The 15,140-nt window shown below is 38.8% G+C and overlaps 1 protein-coding gene across 1 annotated transcript; it reads left to right on the forward strand.

Moving 5' to 3' along the window:
• LOC109948889 (trans-resveratrol di-O-methyltransferase-like) lies at positions 10,007-12,069 on the forward strand. The gene is made up of 2 exons (XM_020562712.1): positions 10,007-10,909; positions 11,637-12,069. The coding sequence occupies exons 1-2, from the start codon at positions 10,139-10,141 to the stop codon at positions 11,934-11,936; spliced, it is 1,071 nt and encodes a 356-aa protein (XP_020418301.1). The 5' UTR covers positions 10,007-10,138; the 3' UTR covers positions 11,937-12,069.

Consider the following 15,140-nt stretch of genomic DNA (forward strand, 5'->3'; position numbering starts at 1 on the left):
TCGCCTGTGATAATCCCCAACAGCATCAACAGGTCTGCCATGGGGCCTAAACCCAAAAATCTGAGCCATGTCCAGCAGAGTTGGAGCCATGGGACCCACACGGAAATCAAACGTGTTGCTGGCAGAATTCCATAAACATAGGGCAGCAGCAAGCAGGTTCTCATCTCTGTTAATCGACTGCTTGGACAGAAGAATGGCGTCATGAATCCCAGCTCTCCTCCAGTGACCCCCATATCTCGGAAGAAGTCTGTCAATCCAGTCTGCCCATTTGACAGAACTGTTCCTCACCTCGCTGGACGGGAAAGATCGACTCAGATTCTTGCTAACCCAAGAATGATGGGCCAGGGCAGAAGAGCTCTCAAAACACAAAGGAGCCTCGGCATCCTTTTTTAGCAGTTCTGCCATCTCAGCTGGAACAGGACCAAACCAGTGAGGCCCTAACACCAGGGTATTCTCGAACAAATGGAGGACATTCTCATCCAGATTCTTCTGGGCAAAGGGATGAAGCTTGCTCCTGATTTCTATCGCGTGAGTATCAATCCCGCTCCCAGTAATATAATCGGGAGGAATTGAAGCGGAGGAGGATTGAGCACGGGACCCTGGAGAAGACATGTCTGATTCGAAGGCAGGAACAGAAGAAGGAAAGGTTTGAAGAAAGATATGGAGATCTCAAAAGAAGCTCGCAGGAACGAGAGTTGAAAGGTTTAGGGTTTTCAGAGGCTATGAATTTGAATTTCTTTTAAAGAAGAGCTCGAAAACGTGGGAAGAGGAAGATGGGACGACACCTGATGATTATTAGCTAGTAACTAGCCGTTTTCCCACGAACTCTAGTTCGTAGCAAGCAGACGTGGCAGACGTAGGCGAAAAGACGGAAGAAACTGGCGCGCGAATTAATTGGCAAAAACATTAAGTCTAAAACCGTCCAAAAACGATTCAGACTTAATGGGGGCATTGTTTGGACCCAAATTCGACACACCCAAAACCAAGAGACAAGCCCAGGATGAAATTGCCTGCCCAGCCCAAAGACTTGAGAAAAATAAAAACAGGATCCAGACAGATTGGGCTTCATGCCAAGAATGTTGAAAACGAAGCTTCAGCCCAAAGAAAGGCCCAAAGAGAAAACTGATGGGCTTCAAAAGATCAGCCCATGAATTATTGATTAGGTTCAGACCCAAGGGGATCAAAGACACGCCCACGTGATTGTCTCAATATTGAAGAATCAGCAATTCCAACTAAGTTTAAAATATGAAGGGAACATTTCTGGAACACTGCCGACAGAAGATCAAAAACCCATCTGTGTTCAAGATTTTGCTCCAAATCAATATACCATCTTCCAAGGAATTCACAGACCACGCTTCCTGAGCTAAAAAGCAGAAAATAGGGAACTGTTCAAGAAATACAAAAGAGAAGAACCAAACCGCCATAAAAAGCCCACACAGATAATGGCATCGATTGAATCAAGAGGTGCCACCCAGGAAACCAGGGAAGAGACTGCTTTAGGAGGTGACTGCTTAGGGTTTGTCTGCCATGACTGATAAAGATCTTGTTTACTTCGCGTTGTAAGAGATCTTTTATGCCGCCCATTATTTTAAAAACCACCTCCCCAAAAAGGGTCTCTTATAAAAACGAAAGTAGGCAAAGGAACAAAGGACACTCAACTCATCAACCAAAAAACAACAGCAACAAAAACAGCCAAGAGCTCACTTGAATTCCAAGAGAAACCAACCTTAAATCAGAATTCTAAGGTTCAGACTTAGAAAATAAATTTCCTCGAACGAGAGCCCTCGTTACAAATTTGGTTCAGCAAAAGCCAAAAGACAAACATAGTCTGAATTTTCACAACTATGAAAACCTCAACAAATTTTACAGCATGGTTCCAGCTTGCTAAATCCTCGAGAATAGCCACTTCTGTCCCTTCAGACTGAAGAAGTCACAGTTCTGCCCGCTTAAGAGCCTCCCAAGGCTTAGAGTAGATTGAAGCTCTGCCAAAATCGAACTTTGGTATCGATTTATAGCTGAAGCCAAGCAGCTAAAGCTGTTAACAGTACAGTCCAGCATAGATATACCCAGTCCAGCCCGGATCAGAAGTTTCTATCCAGGCAGATGGGATTCCAGCCATCTTTTTGCCTTTCTAGAGTTGATTTCTCCCTTCTTAATTTTGTAAAAGGCAGTTCTGCCTGAAACAGTACTTTATTATTATCTATTCTGGCCAGAACAACCATCTTTGATACTGAGATAAATTGTGAAAGTCCTCACCAGTCTGAGGCAAGAAAAGAACTTACTTGGGAGATATTCCTCACCCAAATTCACAATCGTTTGTTTTAGAAGTCAGTAACTTGAGGCGCAAGTTATCCACTCTAAAAATAAGTCTGCTAGAATTTACATTGCTAGCAGTGGCACGCTCGCACACCAAAGAAAGCTGACTTGTCGACCAACAAGTGGTCTCCAAGCCAGTGGGGAACTTCGCCCTTCCACATTAGGAGTTAAACACGAAAACGGGTGAACAATACCGTTTGAGCCTCGAACGGATTTTCCATATTGTGCGATTATCGGGTTCAATACTGTTGAGCCGTTGGATCGTAATCAATTTCAAATATGTTACGCTAGATAATTCTAGAATCGTGTAGAATTCGACGGATTGTGAATCGGAGTCCCGGATACTCCGAAATCGAGAACCCTAGAGCTAGGGTTTAGGAATTATGCGATTACACGATCGTGATTAATCCGATCGTCCGATTGACACCAATACCCTCAGGACATGTGTCCTAGATGTATTGGACCTTCTAGCGGCATCCAGATCATATTGTGAGGTCATGGACCCGTGGGGTCCCGGATTGACTTTTTGGACTTTAGCGCTTTTTGAGTCCCAAGATACCGCTAAACTATCCCACGTGGAAGGAAAGCTGTTATGGGCATATGGATCACTAGAAATTGATGCACGTACTTTTAGGAGCCAGGGGTAGGGTTTTTAATTTAATACTATATTGTATTAATAGAATATTATGGTCATTGAATCAGGCACCCGGGCACCAGTTGACCAGCAGGAGGGACCTTCAAGAGGTCCAACGAGCTCAGACTATCAGTGAGTGGACTCTTTGTTTTAATACATGAATTTAAGTAGTTCAGCTTCAGTTATAAGCTGTTTTATTCTGTTAAATATTTTATGTTGAATGCTGTCGAGTGAAATCTCCTTTAAAGAATATAGGAAAAGATATTCTCGTTAATTATCAGATAAATGGCAGCATAATTTTACAGGTTACAGGAATTCAGTTATCCAGCAGATTTTCTTCAGAAATTTTTATATTTTCCTAAATCACCTTGTACCCAGATATTAAATGTTGCTTTCGGATTATAATTGTTGCCTTCGGTTTAGTCAGCATGCTTGACAGTTGCCCCACGAGTTCCTTGGTACTCGAACTCGTGTGGAGCGAGTAATGCGGATCAGGTGAACTATGGTCCCTTGAATCCTGCGAGTTGCGGCTTGGACTGACCTCGTGTCACTGAGACCTACGAGTATGTGTAACCCATGGTGATGCAAGGAATTGACGGATATAAGGAATTGACGGAAATAAATGGTACACCTAGGCGGTAGTTTTAAACTGTTTTCAATGCTTTAAGAACTGAATGTTGACCATGAATATGATTGGTTTATATACCTGTGTAATTATATACGTGCATTGATTTCAGAAATAAAGAGAATAAATTAGTTTGTATAACTATTTTTACAGTGGGGTTAGTATGTTCATATACTACTTTCTAAATTTTGTTTTGGGTCCACTCACCCTTTTTGTTGTTTTGCGCCCCAGACAGTAGACGTGCATAGGAATCCACCACCGGGCCACTTCCCATCTTCCGCGCCTTTCTTCTGATGTAGGATTTTTGTTTGTAAAAGGATTCACTCCTTTGTAAATTCTTAGTAGTCGCTCTGATGTTTTGCCCGAGACTGAGATTGAACTGTTGGAATGTATATATACGTATGCTGGCAGCTGGTAGTATATATATATACTTGTTTGGCATGTGGAAATGTTTTGGTATTGAGCCAGTTACAAGGAAAACTCTACCGGCTTTTTGATAGAAGTCAACCTTGTTATTTTATCGTGTTTTGTGTAAGAGGGCAAATAGGTCATTTGTGCCCGACATTCGCCAGGTGTCGGACACGCACAGGGTCTGACTTGGATTCCAAAGCGGAATTTGGATCGCGTCCTGTCATCTCGCCTTCCAGTTTGTGGCAACCGAAGTCCCTTTGACATTGCTCTCACCCCAGAAGAGATAGACAAGCTTGTAGTTTTGCGGAGCGGTGCTCCTACTTCTCCCAGCACCTCGCTTCGGTTCAGTAACTGGATACAACATTTTAGTGATGCAAACAGACAAGGACCTTGCTGGTTGGCTGTATTTATGGCACTGTGGCTTGGGTGGTTCGTGCTTTGTGCCTTTTCTCAGGACTGCTTGCATGAGCGTGTGTTCCCCTTGGCCTTGACCATAGCTTGAGGCGATACGATCCCTTTAGCCCCCATGTGCTTGGGACATCTATACCGGCTGCTTGATCAAACTCAGTTTTTGGAGAAAAGTGCCTCCGGAACCATGGGTGTGGAGACTCTCCTGAATTCTGGTTTTTTGCAGGTGTTTTTATGGGAGTGGCTCAAAGGATTGGATATACATTCACTCCTGCATTCACATGCTATGAAGTTGGCTGATTGGGGGCAAGGGTTCCTTTATGCCGGATAGTCTTCCTTTAGTTTGCAAATGGTTTAAGAAGATGCAAAGGAAAGGCCAAAACTTCTTAAAATTATTGGATAATATTGAGAATTTCGTCTTCCGTCCTTACGGCACCTCGGTTGAGACCTTCACCTTCGTGCCCTTTTATGTTGATGTCAGTGATACTGTTGAGGTTCTAGCAGCCATGTCACAAGGCGGCCAGTTCAGAAAGTATGCTCTATTGAATGTTGCTCCTATCCCGTTGCCTACTCTTGGAGATAGCTGCTCATAGATTTCTGTGACCTACTCACCTCATCAGGTTAGGCTGCAGTTTGGGTTTGATCAAGGAGTACCGAGTAGTCCGAACTACGATGACCCCTTTGTGCTGCACAGGGTCTTTTGGAGCAACAAGAACATACCAAAAAGCGGTGGGCCTCTTGTTTTAGCTGGCAGGGGCAAAATTGGTGGCTTCTCACGAGGCTACCAAGCCTACTGGAACCACTACCTTGCTTCTTTCCATGAGGTCCAATCTTTTCCTGGAGACAGATTGCCTCCTACAACAGCTCGCCTTGCAAGTTTGGTGCTGGAAGAGAAAGCCATCCCTCTAAGCCAGAAGCGCAATCTGCCCTTTATTTCCAAGAGCGGTGACATTGTTGGAGAATTTTCTAAAACAAGACCAAAGCCGGGAGCACAGGGTCCTCGCAACTCTGGAAAAGATACGACATCGGTGTCGGGTAAAAGGAAGCGGGAAGAGAAGCAAAGTGCAAGGAAGGAGCAGACTGCCAGTAAACCTAGAAAGTTCATTCCAAAGGTAGCCTCAAGTGGCCCTCCTCTAACTAAAGAAGCAACTCCCCCAGAACATCCACAGTCTTCAAAGCCTGCTGCATCCGAGAGCCAGAGTTGTGCTGGCAAGGCGCTGGAAACTACCCCTCTTCGCAGTAAGTGTTAACCTACCTCAAATGCTTCTTCGTGCCTTCTTTACTTATTATGCGTGTATCATATATATCCGTTTGAAAGGTTTATGAAAGTGCTAAAAAGGTTCTATGAAAGTGCTAAAAAGGTATGTTCAGAACCGTACTCGTTTAGAAGGTTGCATTGCTGAGCGATATATAGTTGAAGAAGCTGTAGAGTTTTGCACCGAGTATTTATCTGATTATAATACAGTTGGAGTGCCTTCAAGCTAGAAGGTGGGAGTTTAGAAGCCATTATCAGGTTGCACAGTAAGCTTAGTTGATCGGGACTTGTTGAACCAGACACATCTATATGTCTTGGAGAATACGGAGGAAGTCCTACCTTATATTGAGTACGTATGACTTTTATTTTTCATATGGAGCCATTTTAAATATTATTATTCCTTATGTTTATCTTATATACAAGGGACCATAATGCTTCATTTTTTTCGTGTCAAAGTAGGGAATATATGATCCACATCAAGACCACTTATCCAAAATTTAGAAAGAGAACAAAGTGGCTGCAAGATAAGCACAATAGCACTTTTATTCAATGGCTCCACTTTAAGGTATATATATGTTATTGAATGACGTGCATATTCAACCTTTAATTTTCTTCCATTCTATATGTTGAATTGAATTAAGATATATATGATTAATTTGCAGGTTCAAAGTGAACTTAATGGGGAAGAGCATAATGGCGTATCATAAAATTTGAGGTGGCTAGTAGCTGGTCCAAGCATGACAGTGCCATCATATAGGAGTTATCTTATTAATAGTTTTAAATTTCACACCAAGACACAAGATGATGTGTGAACTGTCCAAAATAGTGGAGTTTATTTACTTGCACATACTATGCAAGTTGCTAGTGCCAAGGATAAAAACCCTATTGTCTCCAATATGGGTTTTTATGGTGTTATTCAAGAAATTTGGGACCTTGACTACCAAAAGTTTAGAATCCCAGTCTTTAGGTGTGATTGGATAGATAACACTTTGGGCATTGTAGTTGACAAACTTGGATTTACCCTTGTAGATCTGCGTAAAATTGGACATAGGAATGACCAATTTGGTATGGCTTCTCAAGTCAAACAAGTATTTTATGTTGACAACCCAATGCATCGTGGTTGGTCGGTAGTGTTATTAATGCCTAATATATAATGATGTTATTGGTGATGATGTGCTAGGTGATACTAGAATTGAGTGTGAGCCATTTACTAGAGGGATACCAAATGTTGACATATTTGATGACCTAGTGGGTGAGTTTGGGAATGAAAATATTAGAGATGGGTGTGAAGATATATGGGTTGATTGATTGTTGTAATGTATGACATTAATTATTCAGTTAATTTTATGATATTAATTAATAATTATGTACATCATTTTAATTCTGATCACATTTTGATTTTGCAGGCTTTGGGCACGACAAATCAAAAATTAAAAAAGCTGGGTTAAAGGTGCAAAGTACGATGGTCCAGTAAAAAAATTGAAAACACAGACGTCTAAAATAAAAACAAAGTCGGATTTTAAAAAGGCAAAAGACCATAAAGCAAAAAAACATACATCTGAAAAAGAAATGAAGTCGGTTTGCTTAAAATAAACCATCGTCTAAAGCGCGAAATAAAGGCCGTGCAGTTCCATTAATTGTCGTCACAGATGTTCTGCACGTCGGCTAGTCTAAAACAACTGACGTCTCCGAGCATACATACGTCAAGGAAGGTAAACTAGCGACTTTTAAAAGGATAACCACGTCATTATGTAATCAAAACCTACGTGGTAAGCAATTACAATGTCAAGCAGGTGGATCTCTAGACGTAGTGAAATAATTAACCACTTCCTTTATTTTAATGCCACGGACGTTGAATACATAATCTACATTGGTTGTTTTCCAATCCACACCTTCAATATTATTTACAACATCATCCTTTGACAAAAACCGACGTGGTTACAATTTTGCACGTCGATATTGAGTAATATTATGTCATTTTAAATCTTTTAAACGTCGGTTATTCAGAAAAAGTGACGTCTAACTCTGTCAAAGGGCCTTCTTTGTACAATTTAAACGACGATTCTCACAAGAAACAAATGTGGAATAAACTTAACACGTTGATTTTTATTATATTTCGCGACATGGATAATTACATAAGCGTCGGTGATGCCAGGTGTAGGACGTGGTTATGGCATGTTACGGCAGTTATTGAGAGATAAATGACATGTAATACTCTTTAAACGTCTATTGGTTTGTGTGCACGTCGTTGTTTATGTTGTAGACGTTGGTTTCTTTGTTTGTTTAACGTAGTATAAATTAACCACGACGGTTTCTATCTTATCCAAGTCTTTTTTCCCTTATTTTGGGATGTGGATAATTATCTGTACGTCGGTTCTTCTTTTGATCTTGACATGTAACACTCTTTAGATGTCTCAATTTTCATAAAACGGTCATCTAATGTTGTCCAAGATTTCATTTTAGGCTAATTATATAGTAATTACACATCGGTTCGTAATAAATCTGGACGTTGAATGCCTTAACGACATCGGGTATTAACCATCGTCGTTTTTTGTACAAAAGATGGTGATCGATTTCACTACGGTTGAAAAACCTTCTGGATGACGGTGGTTTCCCGTCGTCTATTTCAATTTTTGTAGTAGTGATTATTTTTTTATTTGGAAATGCAGACATATATAATGGCTTGAGCGCCACACCCTGTACTTATCTATAGTGTCAAAAATTATTATCTATCTATATAATATATATTTTTTGAGTGGTATCTATATACAAGTTAGTGTACCTACGTAAAATATACAGATACCAACTAATAATTAATTTAGTGATATTTCTCTTAGGGTTGAGAGCACTATAAGTATAAAAATCATTTACCTTTTTTTCACGAAATAAAAACCTACTTAGCAAAGAAATAAAAATGTTATTTTCATTTGGAGTTTCGTGCATGTATAATGCACAAAGCTCGAGCACTACCCCCAAATTGTAGTTATATATGTTTGTGAAACTAATTTTTCAATCTATACGTTGGTGTACCAAATTTTTTTCGGGGATTTCATTATTATACTTAAAATATGGCCTAAATTATAAAAAAAATCCGAATATGAAATAGACTTTAGAAACACACTCAAAACTCATTTACAACATAACAAAGAGGCTTTTAACTTATTATAAATTACAAAATTGCCATCAATTTCTTAAAACAAGACTAACCAAAAATTTCATAAAAAAACTCAAAACACTCAATAAGGCATCAAAGTAATTTAATAATCAAATGTGTCATTTTTGGGTTTTTTTTCGTTTGTTTATAGTAATTAAATAGTATAGGATTTATCTATATCATTAGTGCTAAGAATGGGTGTATGACTAAATATCTCCCTTTTTTTATAGACTTTGTACTTATTTGAATATTGTGCATATAATTTACGTATCAGATATGTAAAAAGGGATGGGTAACTTATTTTTATTTCACATGAGGACATTTTCTAGATATATATTATATAATATATAAATAATATATGATAAATTTAAGAGCGGCATGCTAGTGGTCCACTACTAGCAACATATATCAGTATTGTCCCCAACTTAATCACCTTCATATTCAGTAGGTGTATTAGTAGTGGAACCACTTATATGTTGTGTGAACATTTTGATGTGAGACTTTATATTGTTCAACACGACCCCTCATGTGGAAACACCACATAATGGTCTACATGTGAAGCCAAAACAATTTGAGTTATTAGTCAGTTCAATTTCTGAGCAAAACCAAATAGTAGGCCTAGAAAGAGACAAGTCACATGTCTTCCATCTGCATTTATGCTCCATTGCAAATAGCTAGTGTGCATCAATAAGATTGTGCTACATCGCTCTTTGGGTTCGGAACATGTCGACATCCCAAAACCAAAACAATTGGAGTTATTAGTCTGTTCAATTTCTGTTCAAAAGAAAATATATAGTAGGCCTAGAAAGATATAAGGCACATGACTTCCATTGTCATTTTAATGCTCCATTGCAAATAGCCAGTGTGCATCACTAAAATTGGTTCCCAATACCAAAACAATTGGAGTGATTAGTCGGTTCAATTTCTGACCAAAACCAAATGGTAGGCCTAGAAAGAGATAAGGCACATGGCTTCCATTGCCATTTCTGCTCGATTGCCAATATTGGTTTGCATGACTAAGATCGTGCTACATCATGTCGTTCTTCCAGTTTGGGACATGTCGCCATCCCTCAATTTCTGACCCATAATATTGTGAAGTTCTAACCAGGCGAACAATTTTTTTTAATTTTTATAGAAGCGGTTGTGAGGATGGGGCCAATCGAACCTAGGAACTCAGGTGCTAGGTAAATATTCTTAATTATTTAAACTACAAACCTCTTCCTAACTAGCCTAATATTTGTTATATTATTCATGTACATTCGACCCATAAACACTTGGATATATTATTCCTAACTAGCCATGCTATCCCGCACTAGTTAATCTGGAGCCAAATACATGGATTTGAGTAACGAAATGAGTTCTGCCAACCTACTCCAAGCTCAAGCCCACATTTGGAATTGCATTTTCAGTTTCATAAACCCTTTGTCTCTCAAATGTGCAGTTCAACTAGGTATACCAGACATCATAAAGAAACATGGCAATCCCATGAGCCTTTCTGAGCTTATATCTGCATTGCCAATCCACCCAACAAAATCCAATTGTGTCTACCGGCTCATGCGAATCTTAGTGCACTCGGGCTTCTTCGGTCGCCAAAAGCTTAGTGAACTTGATGAGGAAGAAGGTTATGTGCTGACGGATGCTTCCAGGCTCCTTCTTAAGGACGATCCCTTAAGCGCAAGACCCTTCTTACTTGGCCAGCTTGATCCTTTTATGACCAAACCATGGCATTACTTTAGCACTTGGTTCCAAAATAATGACCCTACAGCATGTTTCACGGCGCATGGGACAACATTTTGGGATTTAGGGTACCTCGAGCCAAGTCTTTCCCACATTTTCAATGATTCCATGGCTAGTGATGCTCGACTAATCTCGAAGGTGGTGAGTAATGAGTACAAGGGGGTGTTTGAGGGATTGGAGTCCTTGGTTGATGTTGGGGGTGGTATAGGAACCATGGCCAAGGCCATTGCTGATGTATTTCCCCATGTGGAATGCATTGTATTTGATCTCCCACATGTGGTCGCTGACCTAAAAGGGAGTAAGAACTTGAAATTTTTTGGAGGGGACATGTTTGAGGCCATTCCTCACACAGATGCAATTTTAATGAAGGTACGTACATCTCGGAGATTATGTTACTAGTCGGTGCTATGTGATACTAGTCGGTGCTATGTGATTTTAAGGTTGCTTTAGATAATTACATGCATGCAAGTAACAAGGACCACTCATTAAACCTTTTAAATTTTACCCTCCTGCTGCAGATATTTTAAGCTAAGAAATTAGTTAACATTGGGACATTTCCCCTTCAAACTTGTGAAGCTAATAATTTGAATTATTTGAAGAAGCAAAGAAATTGAACACATAGCATAGATAATGTTTCCCAACAAACATACGATTGGCCTTATTTTTAACACGTATGCTATTTCCCTTAACTACATGTTTTTTGTTTATACCCTTTCCTTTTGCTTTGTTTTCGTTCTTATCTTCAAATTTTATGTACATATTCCATTTTTATTATAGCACCGACTAGTATCATTTTTATTATATCAGTCCTGATCTCTTGGACCCCTGTAGTCCAAGAGATTTATGGTCACCCACCGTTGGATGTAAATTCAACGGTTGACTTGAATCGGGTAATAATCATTTATGTCATATTGCATTTATATATATCATTTTGAACCATTGGATTAATATCCAACGGTGGGTGACCACAATCTCTTGGACTCTTGTGGTCCAAGAGATCGGGACTGTTTATTATATATCTTAATAATTGTTTAAGATCGAAATTCTCTATTTGTATATCCGTCTCTTATGAATGGTGACTGCTCATGACTAGCAGTGGATATTGCATGACTGGTCCGATGAAGAATGTATAAAAATACTTCAGCGATCTAAAGAGGCAATTACAAGGAAGGAAAAGAAAGGCAAGGTGATTATCATTGACATGGTAATGAAGCAGAAGGGAGATGACCAATCAATTGAGACGCAGCTCTTCTTCGATATGTTGATGATGGTGTTGGTTACAGGAAAAGAAAGGACTGAGAAAGAATGGGCTAAGCTATTTTCTGATGCAGGTTTCAGTGACTATAAGATAACTCCCATTTGCGGTTTAAGATATCTAATTGAGGTTTATCCTTGATATTCTCCTCTCCGGCTTGTATTGGTTTGGAATAATTTACATATACGCTTGTAATATTCATGTTTAAGCCCATTGAGGTTTATCCGTAATGTATAATTGTTTAACGAATAAAATTGTTCTTGCATTTTGTTTTTGTGATATTTGATTAGAATAATTTATATATCAAACTATATACCTCTGTAATCCAGTTGAAGGTAATATTAGAGGTTTATCTTTGATAATCTCCAGCCTGAATAATCACAAGGACTTATGTGGCCTCCAACATGTAGTGTCCCTTCTTATAGAAAAATACTAGGCATATCACATGTTTATAGTGTACCACCTCTCTAATAGAAGTCGACCCCATCAATACACGATACCCTTTCTTATATGTTGCTCGGGTAAAATACTTTATAGTCAAGCTCAATCAAAACTCAAGGTTGGGGTGTGATTTGACAAGTATTAGGGAGTCGGCTTAGGTAAGCTAATTCATTTAATTCTAAACCATTAGTAGGATCGTACTCTTTAAGCTTTTAATGCGGAAGCCCCAAAAGCAAACTCAAATGTATGATTCTTTGTTTAGTCAATTCTTTGAAGAAAATAAAGAAATTAAGAGAGTCAAATTTCTAAGTTAACTAACATTTTGGCTATTAAATATACAAAAGAAATTAAGAGTCAAAAATACTTTTCCCCAACACTATTTGCTTCCCCAACTTACATCTCTCGGAGATTTTGTTTTGGTTTTTGTTTTTGTTTTTTTTTGTTTTTTTTTTTTTTTTAAAGCTTAGTGGTATAAGCGAAATCTAGGTAAAGTAAATAATAGTCAATCCTCTATTTAAAATAAGCCTAGTCCTCTATGTAGAAATAAGCCCATTCTTGAAGCATATAAGAAATATTAAACATGCAATTCATAATCTATATAAATTTGATTAGAAGCAAATATTAGAATTTTTCTTTTAGCCACCCAAAACACTATATTTGAACCTTGAGAGCCTAAGAAGAAATAGCTCTCTCCCTCAAAAAAATTGTACCAACCTATCTTCAGTGGGTTCTTCAATCTTGGTAGGTTTTTCTCTTTTTTTATTCAATTTCTAATTTTAATTGTTGTTGTTAAGTTTTTATGATTTAGAGTTTGGGTGAAAACTCTTGGGGATTATTGATATATGATTTATTTTTGTAACTTGAATTATTAATTATGAGGGCTGCTATTTCCACCAACCTGCTTTATTTTTCCATCCACTTTATATTTTCACCCACAATATAAATTTTAAAAAATACAATCTTATTTTTCCACCCACCATTATTCCTAAAATACCTAGTCTTATTTCAGTCAGTGGCGGAGCCACTCCTAGACCTGGAGTGGCCCTGGCCCCCTTATATTTTTATCACACCTTTATTATATTATATATGATATATAGAATTTGTAATAAACAACTTAAAATTTAAGTTAAAATTTCCTCTAAAACAAATTAGACATGGCACAATTAGAAATATTTAATTCTAAACATGTAAGTATTGAATACTTAGGTGTTTTATATACTTGTATTTTCTACTTCGGCCCCTCCACTTTTACAATTTTAGCTCCGCCCCTGATTTCAGTGTTTTCTAAACACACTGAAATGCGTCCCAGCTACGCTAGCTCTCCCTCTTCACAACCGAGAAAACCACCATGAACAACACCCATCTCCTCGGACTCAGAAAAAATTAGGACCAACTTCGATCAAAACCAACACGAACTCTTTTCACTTTCTCTTTCCACATCATCACAATTCTTTGGTGGAATAGCAGATTTCACATGTAGATTGAGAACTTTTTGTCCCTCTATTTCAATGCTGTGTTTTTGCCTCCCTGAAATTTTTGTCTTCAACCTCCGTAGAGACCACAAGCCTTGCCGAAAAGACCAGAAAATTTATCAGAGAATTGAGAGGATCTAGAGATTGTGACCCAACAAACCGCGTGCAGCTTGATAGGATAAAAAAGAAAAAAGGTTTTCTATGAGACTGAGTTGTTTAGACGGAGAAAGTGAAGAAACAGAAGATGGGACTTTCTTAATTTGTTTGGTTCAATTTTCTTTTACTTTTATTAATTATTGAAAAGTGAAATTCTCAAGACACCCACACGCTGCCCGCAGTGGTTGGCGATGCGTGGGCCACTGTGTGTCGGCCCATTATGTCCTAAAATACTCCCCATGTCGTCCTGAGCACGACTCTATGCTCGAAATTGGAATTGGTTGTCGTTTGACTATTGAATGGATATTGCACCTATTATGCGATATCCGGATTCGATAGGTTCGGACCGTTCGATCGGTTCCAATTTTAACTATGTTGTTCCTGGTACCTCTAGGACTGTGTAGAAACTTTCGGATCAGAAATCGGAGGTCGTGGGCCTTGTGAGCCTCGCTGGCCCGATTGACCAATATGGAAAGTTTGACTGCTCGGTTGACCATGAGTCTTCCAGGACTGTCTTATCCTTCATGAAGTACTAGAATGACCTTGTAAACCTTCATAAAGGTTGTGCACACTTCGAGACTTGGGAACTGGAGTTTTGAGTTAAAGTTCATTGTTAGGTACGTTTGGTAATTAAGTCCGTGTATTCTCTCGAATAGGTACCACACTTCGCATACTCCAGAGGAAGAGTCCTCTCAGAATTCAGCAGCATTGGACTTGTTGTGAGTGGACATATATTTTTAAATGAACATTGTTTTTCAAACATGGAATTGCTTGCATAAATTTGATTTGATTGGAAAATTGGTTATTTTGGGTTAATTGAGATTATGGGATTATATTATCAGGCTAGTCTTGGCTTTTACATTGTGATATGGGATTTCTAGGGATTATTATTTTATTATTATTATTAAAGTATATGGATTTTGATATATTTTGGGATATGGGATTTATGTGGCTACACACCATTTGTTGTACCTTCCCCTGGTTCGATATGAAAAGGATGATGGAAAAGAATTAAAGTTGGTCTTTGGGACCCATCAGGGCACACATATACTTTTTGGGAGGTATGTGAGGATGTTAGTCTACGCGTATGATTGGATTCAGCCACACGTACAATGCAGGTCCCCATGTGTGTGTTGGGGAGCAAAAGTCCCCTGGTTGGACTACTCATCCTTACACATGTATGATGCAGAATCCCGACATGTGGTTGAGAACAAACAGTCCCCGAGTTGGATTGTTTCCCCTGGTACATATCTTGTTATGGTGAATGTTTGTGCGT

This window comes from Prunus persica, chromosome G4 (genome assembly GCF_000346465.2).
Source record: "Prunus persica cultivar Lovell chromosome G4, Prunus_persica_NCBIv2, whole genome shotgun sequence".
Taxonomy (NCBI): Eukaryota; Viridiplantae; Streptophyta; class Magnoliopsida; order Rosales; family Rosaceae; genus Prunus; species Prunus persica.

Bases quoted from the DNA above. Each gene is read 5' to 3' on its own strand.
- LOC109948889 (XM_020562712.1), top strand. From the start codon at position 10,139: ATGGATTTGAGTAACGAAATGAGTTCTGCCAACCTACTCCAAGCTCAA. The intron at 10,910-11,636 runs GTACGTACATCT...CATGACTAGCAG, and splicing joins CAGATGCAATTTTAATGAAG to TGGATATTGCATGACTGGTC.